Source organism: Amblyomma mixtum, chromosome 4, assembly GCF_055824585.1.
Source record: "Amblyomma mixtum isolate Tamu chromosome 4, ASM5582458v1, whole genome shotgun sequence".
Lineage (NCBI taxonomy): Eukaryota > Metazoa > Arthropoda > Arachnida > Ixodida > Ixodidae > Amblyomma > Amblyomma mixtum.
Window position 1 is genome coordinate 127,608,782 of NC_143015.1, and position 23,429 is coordinate 127,632,210.

The 23,429-nt window shown below is 46.9% G+C and overlaps 1 protein-coding gene across 1 annotated transcript in view; it reads left to right on the forward strand.

Annotated features, from left to right (window-relative positions):
- The window catches only part of LOC149348180 (fatty acid synthase-like), a 52,609-nt gene extending 36,257 nt beyond the window's left edge, over window positions 1-16,352 (forward strand). Inside the window, exons 17-24 of the mRNA XM_089585762.1 lie at window positions 1,887-2,096; window positions 3,040-3,369; window positions 4,522-4,641; window positions 5,557-5,912; window positions 8,138-8,491; window positions 10,033-10,276; window positions 14,810-15,052; window positions 16,131-16,352. Of these exons, the coding sequence (XP_089441888.1) occupies window positions 1,887-2,096; window positions 3,040-3,369; window positions 4,522-4,641; window positions 5,557-5,912; window positions 8,138-8,491; window positions 10,033-10,276; window positions 14,810-15,052; window positions 16,131-16,345 (2,072 nt within the window). The 3' untranslated portion in view covers window positions 16,346-16,352. The remainder of the gene's footprint in view (window positions 1-1,886; window positions 2,097-3,039; window positions 3,370-4,521; window positions 4,642-5,556; window positions 5,913-8,137; window positions 8,492-10,032; window positions 10,277-14,809; window positions 15,053-16,130) is intronic.
- The last annotated feature ends 7,077 nt before the right edge of the window (window positions 16,353-23,429 follow it).

Below are 23,429 nucleotides of genomic sequence, written 5' to 3' on the forward strand. Positions count from 1 at the left end.
TTGTAGCTGTAGTTCCTTGGCCATGTCTGCCAGCTCCCTTACCTGTGAATCTGGTGGAGAAGCGGTGACTTGTGCAGGAGACTTCCATCCAACTTGTTTGGCTGCTTTGATCTCCGGCCGGTCTTGAGAGCTGGCCCGAGAGCTGCGTGAGGCGGATGTGGAACGGCTGCGAGTGCTGCTGGAAGGGCTGTCGCTGCCAAGCGGGGGGAAGGAGCCGTCCCGCAGTAGGTTGTGGTCGCCGCGTTTGCGGTCTCGGGACCGGGACTGGCGTCCGGGGTTTGCCGAGTTGGAGCCGGTATCGGTGTCAGTGACCAATGGGGAAGACTTGGGCCGAGTGGTCGACGTGAACCGGTTTTTGCAGCTTCTGCTGCATGTAGGGTGGGCGCCTTTGCAGACGATGCATGAGGCTTGGCACGTGGGCGGTTGGCCAGCTGGAGGAGGGTCATGGGCTGCGCCACAGCGTCGGCAGGTTGGTTGTCGCGGGTGGGGGCACACATCCGCCCTGTGGCCTAGCTTCCGGCAGTTGAAGCATGCCTCCGGACGGCTTTTGTAGGGGAACACCTCAAAAGTGAAGCCGAGGTACCTCACGTAGCGGGGTAGCTTGGCATTAGCGATAGTCACCACGAAATGTCGTGTGCGGCCCATGCGGCGTGCGGCGACTACGGGGAGATCGGGGTTTCGAGCTTGGAGCTCAGCGAGGATCTCAGCGTCGGTCTCGTGACTGTACGCTCTATATATGATTCCTCGCACGGAGTCATCGGGGGCTGGGGCGTACGTGGCTACCAGGATGGCGTTGGAGTCAATGGTTAAAGTTCGTATTTTAGCATACAGGAACGCGCGTTCTTTGTCCGGTGTGCTGATGGTGACAGTGTTGTTTGTGGGGTGGATGCGGACTTGGTCGGCGGGGATTGCAAGGCGGCCGTCGATCTTGCCGGCATTGTAGATGGCCATCCCCAATTTGGTCGGGCCGACTGCGTTGAGGTCGACGGTACCTTGCGGTCGGAAGACGATTTTGTAGTCCTCTGTGGGCAGGCGAGGAAGTGGTCGTCTTTTAGTCGGCGGTGGTGGACGGCCGCGGGGTCGTTGGTCTGACAGGACAGTGGTGGCTGCGGGCTTTGGGTGGTGGCAGGCGGCGTTGCCGGTGGTGGCGGGCGTCTGTAGCGGCGTTGCATTTCGAGTACCGTCCAAGTGCCATCAGCCAGCTCCGCGGCGGTAACATCCGTGCCGTTGACTGTGTACTGCATCTTTAAATGCAGGGAAGCGCCGTCGAGGCGAAGCGGCCGTCGCCGCCGCAGGTGGGAGCAGAGCACGCACTAGGCGTGCCGAGCCGTTAGGCCTAGCTCCCGCGGTCGGGCGTGGCCGCAAATCGGCCGTAAAATTGAAGGCACTCGCCTGAAAGTGGTTAAAAGTCCCACAGGGGACGCCGGATCGGTGGCGGGCCGTCCTGTGAAAAATTGGTGGCTGTAAATAGCCGGAAACTGGTGAAATCGCCGGAAAATCGCAGACCGCATATAAGATACGTGCGCTCGCTCCGAGCGCAGTCAGCGCCGCCCCGCTATTCGAAAAGAGTGTTGCCAGTGCAGATAGCAGCCAATGTTCGAACAGCTTGTATATAAGAATGTTGCTGCAGAAAGCAGTTCACGCTAATTACACGCCCCCGAAGTTCAAACTCCCAAAACTGTGCAAAACGCGCATGAAGTGCAGTTCAAGAATATATGTAAGGCCAGTCTGTCTGCGAAAGACAATAAACGCCTCTGAAACTCAAGACTACAGAAACGTATTCGACAATGGGTCGTTTTGCCATCTCACTTTTAGGTCAGGTGGTACCTAATCTGACGAAATGATTAGAGTAGAGGTATGGTTCATTGTATATGCGCTCACTGCAGATGGCACCCCTAAGAGATCGACAGAGTACGCCTACCTCAACGTCCAGACTCGCGGCGACCTGTCCAGTCTTCAGTGGTATGAGTCCCCACTTCGCTGCACCTCGCCTGCCAGCAGCTCCGGGAAACTCATGTGTGCAGTGTACTATGCTCCACTGAACTTCCGCGACGTCATGATTGCAACGGGGAAGCTTCCACCGGATGCGCTGCCCGGTGAGCACATCGACTAATGGCAACATACTTTACTAGACTGCTATGTGGAGACCAACCACCTGCACCACACACGAAACCTAATCTCTTGTTTGTGGAGGGCAAATCGTAATTATCGTGGTAGTGCTGCGAGGTTTTACAGGTATACTATGATCCCTTTGATGGGTACTTTAAGCGCACTCATTATGGGCAGTGAGTCGGCCAAAAGCTGCTACTCGCCTCAAAACTCTCCTGGTATTTTCATTGAAAGCTGCGAACACTGGCGCATAGTTGAAATGTACAAGGTGTGTGCATGAAACAAGCGTGCGATTCACAAAAACAGTATTTTTTTTTTGCATCTTACTGTATTCAATACAGAAGCTTTGGCGAGTTGGTGGAGGTTCATTTTTGAAGCAGCGCGAACATGAAAAAGAAGTAGAGAAGAGACGTACACACGAGCGCACAAACGAAGCGAAAGTGCTGCCGGATTGAAAGCCCGTAGGCAGTCTTAAGCGGCCTCCGTAATTTTCTTTATATTATTAACTAAATGCTTTTCGAGCCGTCGCTGTCCACATCAGGCCAGCTCCAGAGCGTCGTGAGCACAGCGCAGCATAAAATACGACGCGGGTATCTCTTCTGGCGTCAGCCATCAAGTTTGCCAGACCAGCAAGGAGTTCGCTAGAGACAGGAAAGAGATTTGTTTTTAAAACATCTGCCACAGTGATTAGAATGCATTAAATGTAATTTAATCTCTAGCGAACAAAGCGGAATAAGCAGTATTTATTAAAATTTGCGTGTCATGGCTCTTGTAAGGTAGAATTAGGGATACAGCTTAAGAGGGCCATGGAGATGATTGCGTAATAATCAGGGGTATGCCTAAAAGGGTCGAATGTGCACATTTAGCCCCCGTGGTAAGCATATTCAATGTTTAATTTGTGGTCTATTTCTCTGAACTCACGACGTGTAGATTACGTGGCAACGTCTCAATGCGTTCTTGGCCTGGAGTTCTCTGGTCGTGACACCCGGGGACGCCGGGTCATGGGCTTAGTGCCCGCCGAGGGCATGGCTACAGCCCTTCTGGTGGATCCTGACTGGGTCTGGGAGGTTCCTAATGCATGGAGCCTCGAAGAGGCATCAACTGTTCCCGTAGCCTACTCCACTGCATATTATGCTCTTCTGGTTCGAGGAAACATGCGACCGGGAGAGTCACTCCTGGTGCACTCTGGCAGCGGAGGCGTCGGACAGGCGGCCATCTCGATCGCCGTCTCAATGGGATGTACCGTATTTGCCACTGTTGGTTAGTACTACAAAAATATTTTGAGTTCACTGTTTATGCAATAATACCCACATTAGCGCCAATCCGAAGTAAGCAGTACTGTCGTACCAGTATATGTAGTGTATTGATAGTACCGGTCTAGTGATGTGAAATGCTGACCTCGTTCTTCTATAATGGCATCTGGAGCATGTACAGCCACCCTGATTTTTAATAATATAGCGCGAGCGTCGACCGAACTGCTGGTCAGCGCCTTATAACGGCGATATGCGTGCAACAAGGCGAGAGTTTGCGCACGCGCACGAATGCAGAGCGTCGTCTGCTACGCTGTTCCGAGCACGAGGACACACGCCCTGCCACAATATCAGTTCGCAAGATCCCGCCAAGTCATAGAGCGCATGCGCATGATTAATATGGGAGACTGCATGAGACGTGATTTCTTTCTCTGTTTTTTTTTGTCTATTACGAGAAGCCAGCCTGGCGATGCAAAGTTATGATAAGAAAAATAAAAGTAAAGAAATATAGCAGCACATTGAAACCATTGCCTGGATCGCGAAAAACGGGGTTCCAACCGATGCCTTTTTATACCGTGGAGGCACTGCAAGGAGAGCTGGTTGGAACCCCGTTTATAGCGATCCAGGCAATAGTTTGAATGTGCTGCTATATTTCTTTCCTTTTATTTTTTCTTATCATAACTTCGCATCGCCAGGCTGGCCTCCCGTAATAGACAAAAAAAGAGGGAGAAAGAAATCACGTCTCATGCAGTCTCGCATATTAATCATGCGCATGCGCTCTATGACTTGGCGGGATCTTGCGAACCGATATTGTGGCAGGGCGTGTGTCCTCGTCCTCGGAACAGCGCAGCAGACGACGCTCTGCCTTTGTGCGCATGCGCGAACTCTCACCTTGTTGCGCGCTTATCGCCGTTATAAGGCGCTGACCAGCAGTTCGGCCGACGCTCGCCCTATATTGTTAAAAATCAGGGCGGCTGTACACACTGCGTTTAACACAAACAACACGAAAGAACGATATGCTTTTGCGAACGCAGATTTTCAGCCCACAAGGTACCGTAAAGTTGTTAAATTCTATCTTCTATTACCTAATCAAAAATCAGGTAAAATTCTGCATGATAAATGTTTTAAAGCCCATTGTTCTCTCAATTCTACAAATCTATAGGTTCCGAGGAGAAGCGGGAGTTCCTCAAGCGTCGCTTCCCACAACTCAAGGATCGCAACATCGCAAGCTCCCGGAACACCTCCTTCGAAAAACTCGTGCTGCGAGAAACCGACGGCAGGGGTAGGAGCGACGTTGGAGTTACATTTAATACATGCGAGCTGTTAGATGTCACGGCACTGACACCCTGCCATAAGTGCAGAATTACGGGAACAAAATTAGGCACCTTTCACCTATCATAACTGCGGTATCTTCAAAGAAACGCGCAATAATCAGCATTAAACAGCATCGTGCGGTATTTTACCCTTCCTAGAATACCTGCACTGATTTCAGAAGTGTGTAGTCTGATATTCTTGAAACAAAAATTGAATAGGCACGCAGTACAAATTTTGTTTACCCCAGTCGATGAGTTTCTGCGCTCCGATGGCAAGGTGGTCATTTCCCTTAAAAGACGAGCACTGCGGTCCCAGAGAAGGGCTAACAATTACAGGCAGATTTCGTCGCCACTGGTCATACCTTTCAGTGCCCTTCTTTAACGTCATTTGTAGCTGCACTTCATGGAACCGGCAACGAAACGTTACACGCACTGATGTTAAGCTGATTTTTCTACTCCAACGCGGATTGCACTTTTATCATGCAAGACAAAAAGAAGCAGAAGAAAGATAAATCAATGAAAATTACGTACCACATTAAAATTGCTGGTTTGAATAGGATTAGCGCTGAAAACATTGTTTCTTTGTAAGCAAATTTTTCAGCATTGAAACCGTCTTTTTCTACCGAACTAACGTCTACAGAATAAAGAAAGGTGATCCAGCAGATTTTAGTTCGAAATAAAAAATCAACCCACGGTAAGGTATAACACAGAGTCCTTTGAACAACCGGCGATGCAGGTGATCAGTAATAATGTTTTTAAATATCGCGCCAATATTTTTTGTTTAAACATACTAATCATGCTTTTTTATGCAGAACTTTACCTACACACTTTCGCGAGATGTACTGATCCCGTACACCTCTCCTTTCATACATTACTCACGTCAGGCGTAGATGTCGTGCTGAACTCTCTGGCCGAAGACAAGCTCCAGGCCAGCGTGCGCTGCCTGGCAGTTGGCGGCCGCTTCCTTGAGATCGGCAAGTTCGACCTGTCCAAAGACACTGCCTTGGGAATGTCAGTGTTCCTCAAGGGCATCTCATTCCACGGCATCCTCCTCGAAAGGCTCCATGGTAAAGATCCCGCCACGACGGAAGACCATCATCGCGTTCGAGACCTGGTGCGACAGGGCATCGTCACTGGCGTGGTGCGGCCGCTGGACATAAATCGTTTCCACTGGGAGCAAGCTGAGGACGCATTCCGTTTCATGGCATCGGGGAAGCATATTGGAAAAGTTGTGTTGGAGGTAAGACCGATCTGTGTTCTTTGTTTTCAAGAAAACTTGGTCTTGTCGCGCGCTTCACCAAATGGCCTTAGGGGAACCGTGGAAAAATAGCGATATCCACTACTGTTCGAATCTGCAGGTATGTTACGCCGGTAGTCTCATATTTATTTCTACTTATAACTAATTGTGAAGGCTGCAGATTTTACAGAAAAAGAATGCCTTTGCTGTTGTACTTGGTGCAAACAAAAAACGAATGTTCATTTAGACGGCATTTTTCGATGGCAGTCCAGAATCTAGGGACGCCTTGGGTGAACACACCGGAGCCAGGAAAATGGCTTCGTTTGGTGGTAAATCTTGAAAAGTGGATGGCATGCAAATTAACATAAACTGCACACACACTTGACATTTATGGTCACACTGGGATGTGCCAGGCTATGGTTAGAACATATAAGCAAAGCGGATAAAGCTACTAAACTTTGCGCAACAAAGATGAGGTAATATTTTGTGTCTAATAAAAGATGGTCCAGCTAGATGCTTCTATCGTACATTTCCGAACACATTGGAGAGACAAGTTCGAAATTTTCAAACCGGCGGCTCATTCCCGAATATTTATAATAGAAACACTGTCATTACTAGGAGCAAGGTACCACGTTATCAAGTGTTTCGCAATTCATATTCCACAAACATTTTATGGAGAGATATTGAAAGCGTTCATTGAAGCCTGGTCTAGAAAAAGTTGTATGCAAAAGTAGTAAGCATGGTATTACCACTATTAGCTACGTATTTGATTTGCGTGCTCTAATAAGGGCATACCATCATTTGAAGTCGAAGGCGGTCCTGAGACAAGGATCAAACTATGAAACTGTCTTGCGGAATTACCTGGAGAAATAGGCAAACTAGGCTGCGATCACAATTCGCCTCTAACATAACGTAACAAAACTAACATTTGAATTTTTGGATCAAAGAGCCCAGTTAACGTGTCCTTGTAAATAGTTGTTAGCGATAGATTCGACGTGCACATTTTCGTTAAGGGCAGTAGTAAAGTTAGGGTCAAACTTCTCGTTCGAGGTAACCGATGAGACGGGAATAAATGCATAAAGAGATATGTTTGAGGGGTTAGCATGAGTTTGTCTACGCATACTACTATGTTCAGTGGAGTTTAGCTCCCTCAGGGGTTATCACTCCGCTTTCACTGCCACTTAACATTGTGGTAGGGCTTACGGAATTACGTTGAGCTATCAATAATACTGAATAGGCCAGTTCACTGCTAATAGCTCGGAAATATTGCAGACACAATGATCGTAAATTTAGGTGAAAAACTACCGTGAGCGAAGTGTCGACCTCTATGGTCCGTCTGATGTTTTCGCCAAACACGTGGATAAGTAGTAGATAGAAGTACCGTATTCGGTTCTGTCAGGAAAGAAATCGTAACCACGAAACATTTGTGCATTTGCACCAAACATTAGAGTTGAAATATGTGCCGTTTTCGGGAAGGATTATCGAACGCATCAATCAAATAACAAAATATACAGCGAAAATCTCATCCACCGCAAGAATAATTAGAATTTGCCAACTAACGGAGATACTTCTTTCTTAGAAAAAGTCATGAAATTAGTACGGACATCCTGAAGTCACGAGATATATCACTATAATGTTACTACCATCAATACCAAACTAATCTTTGTCAACAAAGAGGGTGACTGATGATTAATGAAAGTTTCGACACATTCAGCTGTGCTGAAACGTTTATTTTTTATTGATTTTTATTTTCCTTTAGTGGCAAGTGCTTACTGACTTGATTTGACTGCAGTGAAGTCTTCATCATCCTAAAAAAATATGGCGGAACCAGAAATTCACACTTTGACCATGCTGCCCATGTGGTGAGGCATTAACCGTAGAAGAACGTTGAGCAGAATGCGTTTTCACACTCTATCCACCTAGTGTACTTGGAAAAACCAGGCTTGATCGATATTGGCTGTGAACCATTGCTTTCTCATGACGAATCCAGAGTGCCGCATGCTTTCTGGCAGGCGAGTGTATGGCGCGTATGAATCATTCTTTTCGTTCTCATAGCGATGGTAGTGCGGATACTAAATAACCATTTTGGTACCCATTTCAGAAAAAAAAATTCTCTTAAGGGGTTAAAAAACCGAGCTCCTTATTTGAGTTTGCACCATCATGCAGTAAATTAGATGCAATACTTACAGTTCGACAGCGCGAAGCTAAAGAATGGTTGTCAACCGCAGGTTCGGAAAGAAGAGTCCCCACGCAAAATGTGTCCCGCTTCTCCTCTCATCGTGGAGGCAGTGGTACGCACCTACTTCTACGAGCACAAGTCATACGTCATCGTTGGAGGGCTTGGTGGAATAGGCCTAGAGCTCACCGACTGGATGGTGGGTCGCGGCTGCCGCCATGTGTTGCTGAACTCCCGCAGCGGAGTTAGGACTGGGTACCAGAAGCTGTGTCTCCGTCGGTGGCAGCAGGCTGGAGTTAAGGTTCACGTGACCAAAACGGACGTCTCGACGGCTGAAGGAGCTCGACAGATCATCGAGGAAGCCCTCGCTATGGGGCCCGTTGGAGGAATTTTCAACCTAGCTATGGCAAGTGGTGGAATGTGAATTTCAAGACTACCCCGAATCTCTACAGTCTCAAAAAAGCGGTCAATGAGCGCCTAATGCTGAGATGCCTGTTGAAGAAAATTCATTCCGGGAATCTAGGGTTTATGCAGCACACTTGGTTCAACGATTCTCGTGTTTCCAGGTCCCTGGTGTAGTACCGAAGTCATTCATATTCGTTTTTTTTCTCTCTGGCTGAGCATATCGTCTCATGTCTGAAAGTTACCTCACTTGATGGGCCTTATCAGTGAGTTGCACTCAGAACGCCCGTTGTGAAAGTCGTTTAGTGATGCTGCATTCTTTCAGAGCCCACCTTAGTCAGTGAACAATATGCGCTCAAGCTATCGGTGCACGAAACCTACCGCAATGCTTGCTTTTCTCCGCTTATATTCGACGCGTCGTTGAAAACGCATAAACTACAATAATTGGCTCTTACTACCTGGTTCGTGCTAACGTTAAATGGTGCCATAGTAAGATTATTCTAGATTCACCAAATGTTTTTAAGTTTTTTGTAAGAAATATCAGCTGTCATGTTCTTCAGTTCACAAACTGAATTTCGTCAGTGTATAAACGGCACGAGCTCCCGGTTTTATCCTTAGCGTAGACCAAGAGCAAGGTTATACTTCGAATTTTGCCGGCAAACAACAAATCAACAAGATACTCGGCAGCGCTGATGTCAGCCTACAGAAGAACGTGAATCTCATTTCTAGATTGATAACTGAAATGTCTTGCTTGTTGCAGAGAATAACTATTGCATAACAAATGCTCAGAACATTGCAATATCTAGACGTCCTTGAAGCAAAAAAATTTAGAGGTATATATTCGTAAGTTATTGCTTCAGGGAATAAAGAATCTCTGTTTTGCATTTATGTGTTCGCCACCACGGAATCTGAGTAGCAAACGGCTCGTCCGTAGATGTGATATATTCGTATCGAACAAACCTTATTCGTAGTCTGTCCAATGATAAGGAGAGTGCCTCGCGCTACGCTTTACAGTGTTGTTACACTACAACTAAAGCTTCTGGACCTGCTGTTCTCCATCCGAGCAACAGTCAACGAATCGAGTTTCTTCGCGGACCTGAAGGCTCTTCTTATATGTCTTTATCTTTATTTTATGCTTTGCTCACTGCATTTAGAGACCGGCATCAGAATCAATTGCGTGTCCTAAGTACGCTAAAATATTATGTATTCATGTATTTGATGGCGAACTCGTGTTCTAGAAGTTATTGTTCGAATATATTGAGGACATCCTGCCACATGTTGGGCATTCAGTGCGTCAGACTTGTGCCTTTGTTTCTTGTTGCGCTTTTGCATTCAGGCTCGGAGACCGAAACAAATTGTTTATTAACGGAGCATTTCGATACCTTTTGGTTTGTTTGACTGATTATCTTGCTATTGGGGAAAACCTTTTCTCATACTACCGTTACGACCCAACTAGAAATTTCGCAGCCATGAAACACAAAATATGCAAACAGCAAATGTCTATTGAAAGCTTGGCATTTATGTAAACAATGTATCTGTTTTCAGGTTCTTTCTGATGGTCTGCTAGAAAACCAGTCGCCGGAATCCTTCGAACGTGTGTGCAAACCCAAGGTCGACGGCACAAAGCGACTCGACGAACTGTCCCGGAGGCTCTGCCCTGAGCTGGACCACTTCGTCGTCTTTTCATCGCTGGTCAGCGGTTGGGGCAACGCCGGACAGACAAACTATGGCTACGCCAACTCCGTCATGGAGCGTATCTGTGAGCAACGTGTAGCCGATGGTCTCCCCGGTGAGTCGTTCCTCTCGAGTTCGTTTCGCCATTATAGTGCTAATAATTAGCAAAGAAAAAAAAACCCGGCAAACAATGTGCTACCTCTAGTGGATAGTGTCATTCCTTTGGAAGCCGCTCATGTGGAGAGCACAACAAACTCAATATGGAAGGATGACTGCTCGGGAGAGACAACTCCTATATTACTATTCGCCACATGTTTACGTATAGGGGTATCTGGATATCTTTCTTGGGAATAGCTAGAGATAAATGTTAATGAAGAATGCGGCGGTAATCTGTGATTCGCTGACGACATTCCTTTGCAAGTATGTCAAGGGGCGAATTTCTAAGCGCGATCAAATCCTAGACACGCAAAACAGAATGGTGGATCTAAAATTAACATGCAGAAAGCTAAAGTAACGTTTAGCAGTCTCGGAAGGAAAGCAGTTTCAAATAGATAGCGAGGCGCTTAAAGTGGTAAAGAAATACACCTGCTTCAGGCAGGTAGTGCCCGAAAATTAGAACCACGAGAGTGAAACAGCAAGAAAGATAAGAATGAGGTGGAACGAGTCTGGCATGTACTCTCACATCTTGAATGGCAGTTTACCAGTATCCTTCAAGAAAAAAGTACGCAGGAGTTGTATCTTACCGGTGCTTACCGATGTTTTGCAGAAACATGCCGGCTAACGAAATGAGTTCAACTTAAATTGAGGGCTACGCAGAGATGGAAAGTAAAACGATAAGTGCAACGTCAAGAAAAAGGAGGAAAGCAAGGTCGTTACGGGAAGCAGCGCGAGTTGATGCCTTTTTTTTTTTTTTCAAAAACGGGAATACGAATTGGGGGCGACCGGAACTTGTAACGTGAAGGCAAGGTTACCTATCACCCTTAATTGCAACAGATTTGATTATAAGAGAAGGCAAGCGTAGCAGGGTGCAGCAGAAAGTAAGGTGGTGGATGCAGTTAGGAAGCTTGCGTGATAAGGCAGTCGCTGCTGACCCAACACACGGTAAACTGGAGAAATGCGGTCGATGCCTTTAACCTGAAGAGGGCGCAGTTAGAGTGATAATTATGATGACGTGTATGTCCACCGTAGCGAGAAAAATTTAACTACCTGCACACATAATACACATCTTGTATCGGTCATAAATGGAGCGAAAACGAATGGAGTAGAATTATACGCCTCGAAAGTGAGGACCTTTTATACAGTGGAAAATTCCAAGATGTACTGAGCACTCCTCCAGATATTTTCTTAGAAGGAAACGCGTGAAGAGGAGCGGTTAGTTTTTCTCACTATTATCGAGGGGGTGGAAAGATTACTGCAGCAAATAAAAATGCACCCGCGGTACAGTATCAGAATTTCAACCACTTTAAGCAGTAGCTGACATGTACGACAACGCCCGTAATATCGCTTGGGAACCGCAACCGATCACAGACCCAGCAGGCAAAGCGGGATTTATTTTCTCCGAATAGGCGGGGAACGTGCTAGTTGCACTTCCAGATTCTACTCGCCTCTGCCCTTCGCAACATAGTGCGGAGCTTGAACAGCGGGGTCTATTCGCTTTAGACGATTGGTCTCCTTGCTGGCAGCTTGTACGCTGAGGGTTTGTTGATTCAGTACCTTGGCTTCAGCTTCCATGGCTCTAACGGTAAGGTGTTACTGTTTCTGGCGCCAGAGATCAGTTTCGGCGACTTCCTTAGCGAAACGTTGACGCCGCATTTTCGCTGCTATGGAGGAAACGGTGCGTACTTTCCGTCGACAGTAGTTTGCATCTGTCTGCGCTCCTTCCATGGAGGAATTTTCTAGAGACCAATGCCGTGTCTTTTTTTTATTTATTTATTTATTTATTTATTTATTTATTTATTTATTTATTTATTTATTTATTTATTTATTTATTTATTTATTTATTTATTTATTTATTTATTTATTTATTTATTTATTTATTTATTTATTTATTTATTGTTCCTCAAAGGTCCACAAGGACATTACACGAGGGGTGGGCTGACAAAATTCTATTATTTTGGACACAAATGATCTCCGATGATGGATTTGAAATGGACTGGATTGATAATGGTCGCCACCTCGGATGTAAGGCCATTCCAGTCGTTGGCTGTTCTAAGGAAGAAAGACTGCTGATATGTTACGAGATTTCTCAGGGTAGACAGCGTTTGGGTGGGAGTTACGGGATATCCGATGAGCGCGTGTGATACGGGGGGCATCGTGGTTAAAGGTGTGAAAAAAATCTGTGATACAAGGAAAGACGGGCGATTTTGCGACGGCAGGCTAGCGTGGGAAGACTGAGCTTGGATTTTAATGCAGAAACGCTAGTGTGATAAGAGTAGTCAGAACAAATAAATCTGACAGCATGGTTCTGGACAGATTCGGATTCAGCGGCTCGTTGTGCGGATTTTACCTCAGTTTTCGCAGAACTGTGTACATATATATCATACATAAAACAAGGTGCCCACTCGGGCAGGTGACTTATATAGCGCGTTTGAAGTTTTCTTCGTAACCAGATCCCTCTGAACAGACAACGTTGCGCTCTGCAGCTGTCACTCCGCATTCTCAGCCTTCCCCCGTCTTTTTCTCTTTCTCCTCCTTTTTCCTCTCCTTCGTACCTGCGCAGTCGTCCAACGCATGCTACGCTTTAACTGTCCTCATTTTTTATCTTCGTTTGCTCTCTTTCTCTCCTCTTCTGTTTCTCGCACAGTTTCGAGCCTGCAAGAAAGTCGAGCAAAATGGGGGTCTCTTGCCTTCTTGCAAGGAACATTTGCCAGCTGCCGCTGTGAGTGACCCTTAACGTGACGTTAGGCCCCTTCTAGAGTCGTCCCTTTATTTCATTCCATTTGATTCATTTCCTCATTCGACGCCCGAAGTCATTGAGTTAGGGGAGGCAGGTTGACATGTTCCCAGTTCTTTGGAAATGTGGAGTAGTGCACTGCACGGTCTCGGGCCAGCCCGAAAGCCCGGGCCCGGCCCGGCCCGCGGGCCGGGTCGGGCCGGGACATGATTTGTTTTGCCGGGCCTGGGCCGGGCCCGGGCCTGAAGTTGCGGGCCCGGGCCGGGCTCAGGCTTAAAGCTGTGGGCCAGAGTCGGGCTTGGGTTCGTACAGAAACGGCTGGTGTCCGACTTTTCACTCACTATTGCAGAGTGAAGTACGCAGCTGCGGCATTGAAGCAGCGACATGGATGAGCTATGAGTTATAGTACGCGCTGAGGAAAAAACTAAGCTTTATTTATTGACTTATTTATTTCCTTATTTCCACACCGTGGTGCAGTAAGAGTAACATTCAGTCGGCCTTAATTGGCCATTGATCGTTCGTCATCCCAAAACACCTTACACTATTAGAAATGTATTCGGGAAGAACATATTAGTTTAGGACGCTTATAGTCTTCAAACACATACCGTGAAATACTCAAGCCTTTTAGCTTGTCGTTTCTGCTGAAAGGCGACCAGTGGCTATGTGCTCAACCTGTGAGATCGCGCTCAATAAAAAAATGTCATCCTACTGCTTGCTAGGCAGCTTTAATATTTGTACTTCGCGGGCGGCAGAGTATAACTGATTAAAATCATGGGGGAACGCAAAGTGGACCACTACGCGTGTATGCAGCCCTCTTTATTTATCAATTGGAACTTCCGAGTTTATTGTTGCCCACGTACACGAGATCACTGTCCAAAAGAGGGGCCTGGCGAGCACTACTCTTAATCACTTCCTTCTGGGTTAAATAGAACAAACTTTCAGGAAGCCAAACTGCGGTTTCAGAACCTTTGTCGGCCAGTTCCTTATCGTTGTTGTAGCAGTCTACTCTCTCAGAGTGAGCTGTATACCTCGAGCGTTACTGTGAAACGGGCCGGGCCTGGGCTGGGCTTCACTCCGGGATTCACGGGCCGGGCCGGGCTCGCTAGAGCGATAATTTAGCGGGCCCGGGCCGGGCCCGGGCTTGAAGCCACGGGCCTGGGTCGGGCTCGGGCTTGAGGTAACAGGCCCGGGCCGGGCTCGGGCCTCAGACTGAAGCCCGTGCAGTGCTCTACTGTGGAGTAACGGATAGTGTGAAACTAAACGCAAAGCAAAGCAGCAGCAAAAGAGAAAGAAATACGGTAAAACGCACAAATAAGCGAAAAAAATATTTTTAAGCTATCCTCACGATGTCAAGAATAGCGATTAATAAGCCCTGTGTCGACTAAAAAAATTTGGAGCGAATAATGAGCATAAAAATAAATAAAGGGAGACGCCAAGGTCGTCAACATTACATGGCATGTTAGGTACAGTAACTATCCAGTGTTTTGAGGAATACTTTTCATTTCTGCATGTTAGTATGCTTACAGACAGTGAATTCTAACAGACTTTTTCGTGAAGAAAAACAAGCATCTAATTGCTAAGATGCAGGTGAGAATGCCTATTAAAGAGTGGTTGTAACATAAACGGGGAGGTATTCTCTCAGGTGTTGTAAGTAGCTAATGACTACACAACTTCTCCAGACTAGAGGTCTTGCTCTTTCAACCGCAGCGAGTACTCCACCTGTTCACTCACCTACAGCTTGGTTTATATTTCAAGGATTGGCGATCCAGTGGGGTGCCATCGGTGATGTGGGCGTTCTGCAAGAAAAAGCGGGTGGCGATGTGGTGATCGCTGGCTGCACGTCGCAAAGAATCAGCTCGTGCTTGAACGTGCTCGACCAATTCATGAGCCAGAGCCGCCCAGTCGTGTCAAGCTGTGTGAAAGCGGACCACTCCAGTTCAAGTGGAGAGCAAGGAGCCAAAGGAAAAGATCTTGCGCAGACCATCGCACAGATATTTGGTAAGTGGCCACGACTGATAAAACGGGGCGTCACCTCGTTCTTACTCTGTTTACGAGTTCCGAGCTATGTTGCGTGCTGCAGAGCGGAGATGTCCAGATGTCAGAAAATCTCACATTTCCGCATGTATTACAAACATCAGTCTTATGACATAGCTTTCCATTATGGCTTAATATGTGCAAAAACAGGGGCTGTATAAGTTCGAAACGGTTGCATCAGTACTTTGTAAAATTATGAGCCATGTATATGGTAAAGGGAGGTTGGTCAGATGGTTCTTGATAAAGTGAACAAAGGAAGGAAAACTTCAAGGTGGCCAGACAAGACAACCTCTATTTGCGAAACGTTGGAAAACACTCCGAAGTTTTCTCTTTCTTGTTCAATTTGTGATAATGAACCACGCTGTAATTTATAGTTTGTAAATTATGATTTTGGTTTTGCTATTTTCCTGCGTAAGCGTTTAAAGTGTGATATTTTGGTTACCTTGTCTAAAGATTTCTATATGTTTATCTCTCAGTTCGAAGATGATGATGTATGGGATCATTTTTTTCTGTCAAACCAAAGGTGTCTTTGATACTGTTTTTAACTTAATTCGTTGAGTTGTGATTTTCATTGCCGCAATGATATGTCTACATTTTTATTTTTTCTCCTTGGCATCACTTCCGTGTAAAGGTCTCCTGGGTGCCGCCAAGCTGCTTACTCAGCTATTTACCCAGGGGATATCTAGTTTATTTAGGAGAAGTAAAATATGAATGAAAACAAGAAAGGATTTTGAGTTGAGGAACCTAAATTCGTTGGCGCATACGGAATCAGTGGGAAGTGTCTCAACGTTACTGATGCATAGCACTTGGTTAGGCATTTTTTTAGAAGTAAATCATAGAACTAAAAGAAATCACTGAGAAATGTTTTTTTTTTTAAATAAATCATCCCTGTTACGGTTGACGAATATTCCGTTTCAAACTAAAGAAATCCTGCTACTCTCCAGACTGTACTAATTAATTTTTTGTAACAATTTCTAGAGTTTTCAAAATGTTGTGCTGCGTTAAACTGCAGTATAGCGCTGATTGTTATGTTCCCATGCAGGCGTGAAGGAAGCGTCGACTCTAAACCCCAACATGAGCCTTAAGGAACTCGGCATGGACTCCTTGATGGGCGTCGAGGTGCAGCAGGCCTTTGAGCGGGACCATGACCTCAGCCTGTCCATTTCGGAGATCCAGGAGCTAACTTTGACGAAGCTGCTAGAGATGAGTGGAACCAACGCCGAGATTGCAGAACAAACTGACGCAACAGCTGTATAACAGCAAATTACGCCGTACCGTCAGTGGTACGTTAGAGATGCACAAATGTCCTATTTCGCCGGCTGCGAAGAAGAATTCCAGCCTAACATAGCCAAGTCCTCTTCACATCTGTCGAAACGAAAAGTTTCCCCTGGTGCCAGTGGTGACCAGTATAAAAGTGATAGGTTCTACTTGCTACTAGATAAGAATGGGCAATAGGGTTTGTAATATGGCTTTGAATGATCACTGCACACCTAATATTTTACATTGACTGCATTGAAATTGCGCTGTGTCTTTTTTTTTTGGAACCGGGTGTGTAATGCAGGTTTTCGGTTTGTTCGTCCAGGAAATACGGAACAGCTTCCAAGTGATGTGACCACGCGTGCAGAACTAAGAGTGGCAGAATTTCTGCTACGAGTCCCAATTTAGCAAGAGAATTTCAGCTCGCATTGCTAGCGGCCAGCCTAATTAAAGTAAATACCTTGCACTGAAATATCCAAACTATTGTTGCTTTTATAACGCAGGCCTCGTCATGTTTTAATAGCAAAAGAGATTGTAGACGCTTGTTATCAGCAAAAGGTTCATTAATTTCTAATGAACACTTCTTTGGATGCACAAGTAGGCCTACTTACAATTCTTACTGACACTGCAAACGCAGAAAAAGATGGGGAACAGGTGTCTAAGTATTTCGCCTACATTTTTCCAGGTTGTCGATGGAGATGTTGACCCACGATGTGAACGGCATTCACGAAACTTTATGTAATTACCACAAGCGGAACAGTGGAGAGCCTTCAGAAATGCAGCGGGTGCTTCGCTGAAGCAAGACCATCACGTGACAAAGCAGGACGAGGACTACATAGGAAACAGACAAATCGGTGCTACCTTTACGCGTACACATGAGATAAACGACATTCACTGAAACTACCCTCACACTTTCCGACTGACGGGACAAGGTTTCACTCAGACTGCAGCGTACATTTTGCACGATCCATTTGGCACAAATAAATTCATCTTGAAAGAGCGGTTGCCTTCATTCTCGGCACTTTAGCACAAACTTGGCTGTCTATGTGACAGCTCCTTGTAAAATTGGTGTTTACAGAGCAATGGTAACTACCCACAACACAAATTTTTGTTTCTTAACAAAACTTGTTCGTGAAGGGTTCCTGCTAGAAAGTAGAAACCGAGAAGCTCACGTTCACGCAGTGAGAGGCACACTGGCAGCACTACACGCAGATAAAAGAACAGCTTGAAACTTTTATAAAATCTAGACATGCCACTTCGGTGTGAGTGCCGCTCCGCGGCTGGTCGGCCCCAAAGCTGCAGCGCCCCCGGCGTGGTCGCGGTCGGCGCATGCACTACAGTGATCTCCCGTTATGGAAACTTCTGCGGTGATTATTGTCATGTTAGAGATTTTTAATTCGGCCTTCAGCCTGGCCTTTGAATTAGTGAGAAGGGGTCTTTATTATTTCAAATGTCTCGCAAGGTACCCCCTGTGTCAGAAGATTTTTACCCCAGTGGTTTCGCTTGTAGGTCACACGGTGTGGCTTGCAATGTCGCCGTTAGCCGTAGCTATCAAGCTTCATTGGTGAAAAATAAATGCTTCTGAAAGGAACTGCGTGGTTTTGGCCATCGTCGCCCCACTGCTATTTCGTCTGTATGTCTGCATTTTGTTGTGCCGGTGCTTTAACATGTTTTCGCGAACAACGTTGGTGAAAAAAAACAATTGTTACTGATCTACGTGTTTCAGGAAAGCCCACCAGAAAGGTTTGAAATAGTCATTTTGAAGGGCAGTGAGGCTTTTGCTTCCTAGAAATACAAGTGTCAAATCGTGAATTCCAGAGCCGCAAGTGTCACGTGACTTTCCTGTCACGCCCGCACACCGTTCTCGAAGCTATCGCTGCATCAGCTCAGGTAGCCGAGGCATGGCAGAGAAGGTTATAAGGCGAAAATTGACGAAAGTGATGAAATTTCATGAGCGTCCCCGATGGCACGCGATTTCAAAATTTCGCTTGAAATCGAAAAAATTGTCGCGAGAAATTGCGAGAGCAGTGACACTAAAGAGACAAGCAGCGACACAGCTGCGACACTAAAGAGACAAGCAGCGAAACAGCAGCGACACAGCTGCGACACTAAAGAGAAAAGCAGCGACACAGCAGCGACACAGGTGCGACACTAAAGAGACAAGCAGCGACACAGCAGCGACACAGCTGCGACACAGCTGCGACACTAAAGAGACAAGCAGCGACACAGCAGCGACACAGCTGCGACACTAAAGAGACAATCAGCGACATAGCAGCGACACAGCCAGCTACAGCTCTCTGACTGCAGCCAGGCACCTAGCCTCAATATTTAAAAAGTAACCATCACATATGAGTTATCCAGTTTACGAGTTTTGAGAATTCGCCGGCTTTCTGGGGTCCATCAAGACAGGCACTTCTAGGCACCAAAAGCCATGTTATTACTTCAGAAGCCCTATTAAAAAAATAGCGGTCTTCTCTGAAGCGTCAGGTATGTATCTGCTGGTTTACCTCGCGCATTACAGCCACATACACCAGAACAGCGGGGCAGCACAACCGCAAAGCGGTAACAACGGTGATTGACTCGACCCTACGCAAGATTACCAGCGCATCACTACAAGACTGTACGATAGTCGAGGCTGAGGAAGTGCCGTCGCTCTAGCTGCAGCGGAGGGCTATCGATCTAAACGGTCTCTAGGAGTCCTTACAGACTCACAAACAGCATGCCGCAACTACCTACGCGGCAGAATAGGGCACAGAGCGCTCCGCATACTTCGCTCAGGGGGCCACATAACACAATGACAACCAAACGAAGAACCAATCAGGCATACGATAGTATGGACGCCGGGACACGCGGGAGTAACAGGGAACCTAAGGCGGACAGGATAGCTAGAGGGTACACTTATTACCGAGCATCCAAAGTAGGCGACCTCGAGAGGAACAAACCTGTACCCCAAGATTATTCGGCGATACTAAACTACTACAAGGGCTGCAGAAAGCGGTATCCACCACCACACAACTCCCTTAGCAGAGAGGACTCTGTCGCGTTGAGGCAGCTACAAACGGGCTCGTACCGGGAACCTATACGTGCTCAACAAAATGTATCCCACACAATAGACTGACAAATGCCCTTGGTGCCAAGAACCACCCAAGCTGTACCACATAACGTGGGCATGCCAGAGGATAAGCGTGGTACCCGTTATAACAAAACTGAGTGCGGAGCAATGGGAAGGAGTGCTCTCCAGCGACCGCCGAGCCGACCAAGAAGAGGTCTGATTCGGCGAGCACAACTGTCAGCAGCTTCCAGCGGAGCCCTGGACTAAGGGCAACCGACCTTTGTACACGTAGATGGCCGAAGACATCTGAGAGCTGCAGAAAAAAAGCAAACCTAGAGCTTAATAAAGTTTTTTACTCACACACTCACACTGCCTTAAAAACAAGCGTTTTTTTCAGACAGAACTCTATAATTTTGCTCGACCTGGAAGCATTTTTCAAATCACGATCTTAATGAAAAATAATTGCAAGAAACTACATGGCAGCGGTTGTCATCCAAAATATTAGACGCTCATTCAAACAACGAGCATTCCGATTGCTCTTGTTACACAATGACTTGTTTCGTTCGGGCTAGCGCTATTTTTTTTCATCATTCCATTCTAATATACAAGATGTAAGTCGCGTGTTCAGAATCCAAAAGCAGAGTGTTTCCACCCTCGTCATACGCAAACATCCACTGCTATGTCTGACGCAAACATTTTCAGCACTGTCCCCGAGAATGTCTCATTTCTTTCAAAGCACCCTATAGCCCCGTCGAATAAATGTAGGCTCGGCGATTGCGACTGCCCGAACAGATGCGTTTGGATATACGAGGTCTCTTAGAAAAGTATTCGACCTGTGGCCGAAGAAAAAAAAACTGGCACAGCTGGAGCCTTGGAAACCTAATCACCTTCAAAGTAGTCTCCTTGGGACTCCCCACACCTCTCCCAGCGGTGCTGCCATTGTTGGAAGTATTCCGAAAAGGCCCGTTTCGGAACTCAGTTTAGCACAGCTGTCGTGGCAGCCATAATGTCCTCTCTTGTTTTAAAACTCGCTTTCTTCAATGGCTTCTTGATCTTGAGAAACAGCGAGAAGTCGCAGGGGGCCATATCAGGAGAGTAAGGAGTTTGTTGAACTACAGGAGTATGGTTTTTCGCCAAAAAAGTCTGAATCAAGTGCGAGGAATGTGCAGGAGCATTCTCGTGATGGATGCGCCACTTTCCTGTTGACCGCAACTCCGGTCTCTTGCGCCGCACAGCATCACGTAGGTGACGGAGGACATTCTAATAGTATAAAAGCGTACGTTGTTGGGCTAGTCGGTCAATCATGGTGAATACAAGGGGGGTACTGCGCACAAAAAGACAAGGACAAGAAGATAACACAACAAGCGATAACAACACTGCGCTTGTTGTGTTATCTTCTTGTCCTTGTCTTTTTGTGCGCAGTACCCCCCTTGTATTCTAATAGTACTCCTTGGTCATTGTTTGACCCTGTGGGGTGCGTATTCGTGGTATGCCACACAGAGGGAGTCAATAAAAGCAGTAGTCATCACTTTCACATTGCTGCGCACTTGACGGTCCTTCTTTAGCCTTGGTGACATGAAATGCTTCCTCTATGACGACTGGGATTTGGTTTCCGGGTCACATCCGTGCACCCAAGACTCGTCACCAGTGATTATGCTGTTGATAAAGTCGGGGCCACTGTTTGTGGAATCCAACATGTCCTGTGAGACTTCAACACGAAGCTGCTTTTGCTCCACCGTGAGCAGCTTCGGCATGAATTTTTCCCCAACTTTCTCCATGGCCAAATCTTCGGTGATAATAGAATGTGCAGAAAAATTGATGATGTTCACCTCTTCCGCAATTTCTAGGATGGTACATCACCACAGCGTTCGCTTCGGCATTGACCTGGTCATTTCGTCATGTTGATGGGCGATCAGAGCTTGGATCTCTCTCCACCGATGTGCGGCCGCCTTTAAACCCGTTGTACCACTGCTTATTCTGTGTGCTGCGCATAGCACCGTCACCGAAAGCCGTCTGAATATTAAGAATGGTTTCCACTTGGCTGTCGCCCAGTTTCTGGTAAAATTTGATGCAGTAGCGCTGCTCCTGTCACTCCGCCATTTTTCTTGCAATAAAAACCGTGGAGAGCGCTGCGCACTGTCTCACTCAAACGCTGCGTCACAGCGACTGACGCTATCGGCAGGCGGGAAAAAAATTCGTGCATGCGCAGGAAGGTTCAAGCTCACCTGATGCAAGCGCGCTTGTTTCATATCCATCAGGTGTTTGCAAAAAAAAAATAAAGTCGGATACTTTTCTAACAGACCTCGTATGCTCTTCCAGCCAAAACAGCTGCAGCATCTATATCCCAGGCCATCCTGTTCGTATTCGTTTGGCCGGTGTAACTGGCCTCATAATTTTCAGATTCTATTGTCCCCTTGCTGTTAATAACATAATAAATCCCCTTGGAAAAAGATAAAAAGATGAAATTATTAATAGCTTGCCCCTGTTGAATCAGTTTCAATGAAAAACAGCGCGAGAAGGGTTCATGCAACACTGGAAAATGAATGCGGTAACAAGAACCACTGTACCACTGCAAGTACGATAGCAACTTCCTCCGCGAATCCCTGCCTTTCCCCCCCCCCTCTCCCTCTCTCTCTCCTCCGCGAATGTAATGTTGGGGGCACGGAAGGTGAGGCCCTGAACTGGGTTGCTTTGGTGGACAACGGCAGCCGTGTACCAACCCCCATGGTGTGGACCGGCCGCGTCCGTGTAAAATACCCCTGGTCGAGCACCATACTGCTTGGAAATGGCCTCCGCTCGCGCGAGGCGGCAGCCTTCATGGGCATCTTTTGTCATGTTATTGGGGAGGGGGCGAACCTTTAGTGCGAAGCGCCAGGCCTCGGGCATGGATACCCGCTTCTCCTCTTGGGTTGTGTAATTGATGTGGAGGCGGGTTAGTAGGCGGCTACCCGCACGTGTTTTGCTTAACCGCAAGTATTGATTGCTGAGATGAGCCTCGCGCAGCTCCCCAAAGGTGTTCGTCATCCCCAGGCCGAGGAGTCGTTGGTAGGAAGTTGCAATTGGGAGGTCGAGAGCTCTCTTATAGATTTTTCGGAGAATCACATCGTGAGCGTTCTCATCGCATTTGCGCAGGTGCAGGTACGGTGCCGAATACAGGATTCGACTGGTTACGAATGCATTGGCCAGCCGCAGGGCGTCTTTGCATCGCAACCCTCCTCGTTTCTTTGGTACCCGGCGGACTATACGGCTCACATGATCCCCCACCTTGCGGAGTTTCTTCAGCGTAGTGTCAATCTTGCGGTTCTTTTGTATGTAGAGTCCCAATACTCTGATTTCATCGTGTTCAGGTATCGGGCACTCAGTCAAAATAACGATAGCACAACACAACGGCTTGCGACAGATGAACACGCTTCAGAAAAGCACACGAAAAATGGCACAATCACAAAAGAGCTCCCCTTTTATTGCAACACAAGCAAAAACCTCAAGTCTACCTCTTCGCCGAGAGCAGGCGATACGATGAAAAATTTTACAGAAAAGGCCGGTATAGGCTTGCCCCATTGTAGGACGGCTCATTCAGTGCGGTAGTCGCGCCGTTCTAGGCTGCATCCCCGAGTGTTCTTGACTAATTCATGTAAAGGTATATTATGCAGGAAGCAACAACGATCGCCAAGGGGGCAACACTTCTTCACCTTCGGTCGCATCATTCGTCAAGGTGGACAGCGCACATGGCCTTCCTAGCTGCCTTTCCAGCTTTGATTTCTTACCTTGACATACAGCCTTTGTCAAAAGTTTAGAGGCCAAGTGGGTTTCCCTTAAAGTCGCTTACTTAGGCAATTGTAGAACCTTGGAAACCCCAGCCTTCCGAGGGATGAGTATGAGACCTCCTCTCAGTTTTAAAAGGTGCAGAATGTTGGCAGTGCTTAACGAACAGCTTGGCTTTGAAGTAGACCCCTTTGGGCTCTTCGAGAAAATCTGTCCATACCATACCCCCCCCCCTCCCCTGGTGGAGACGATTTAAGTGTCGGACATATG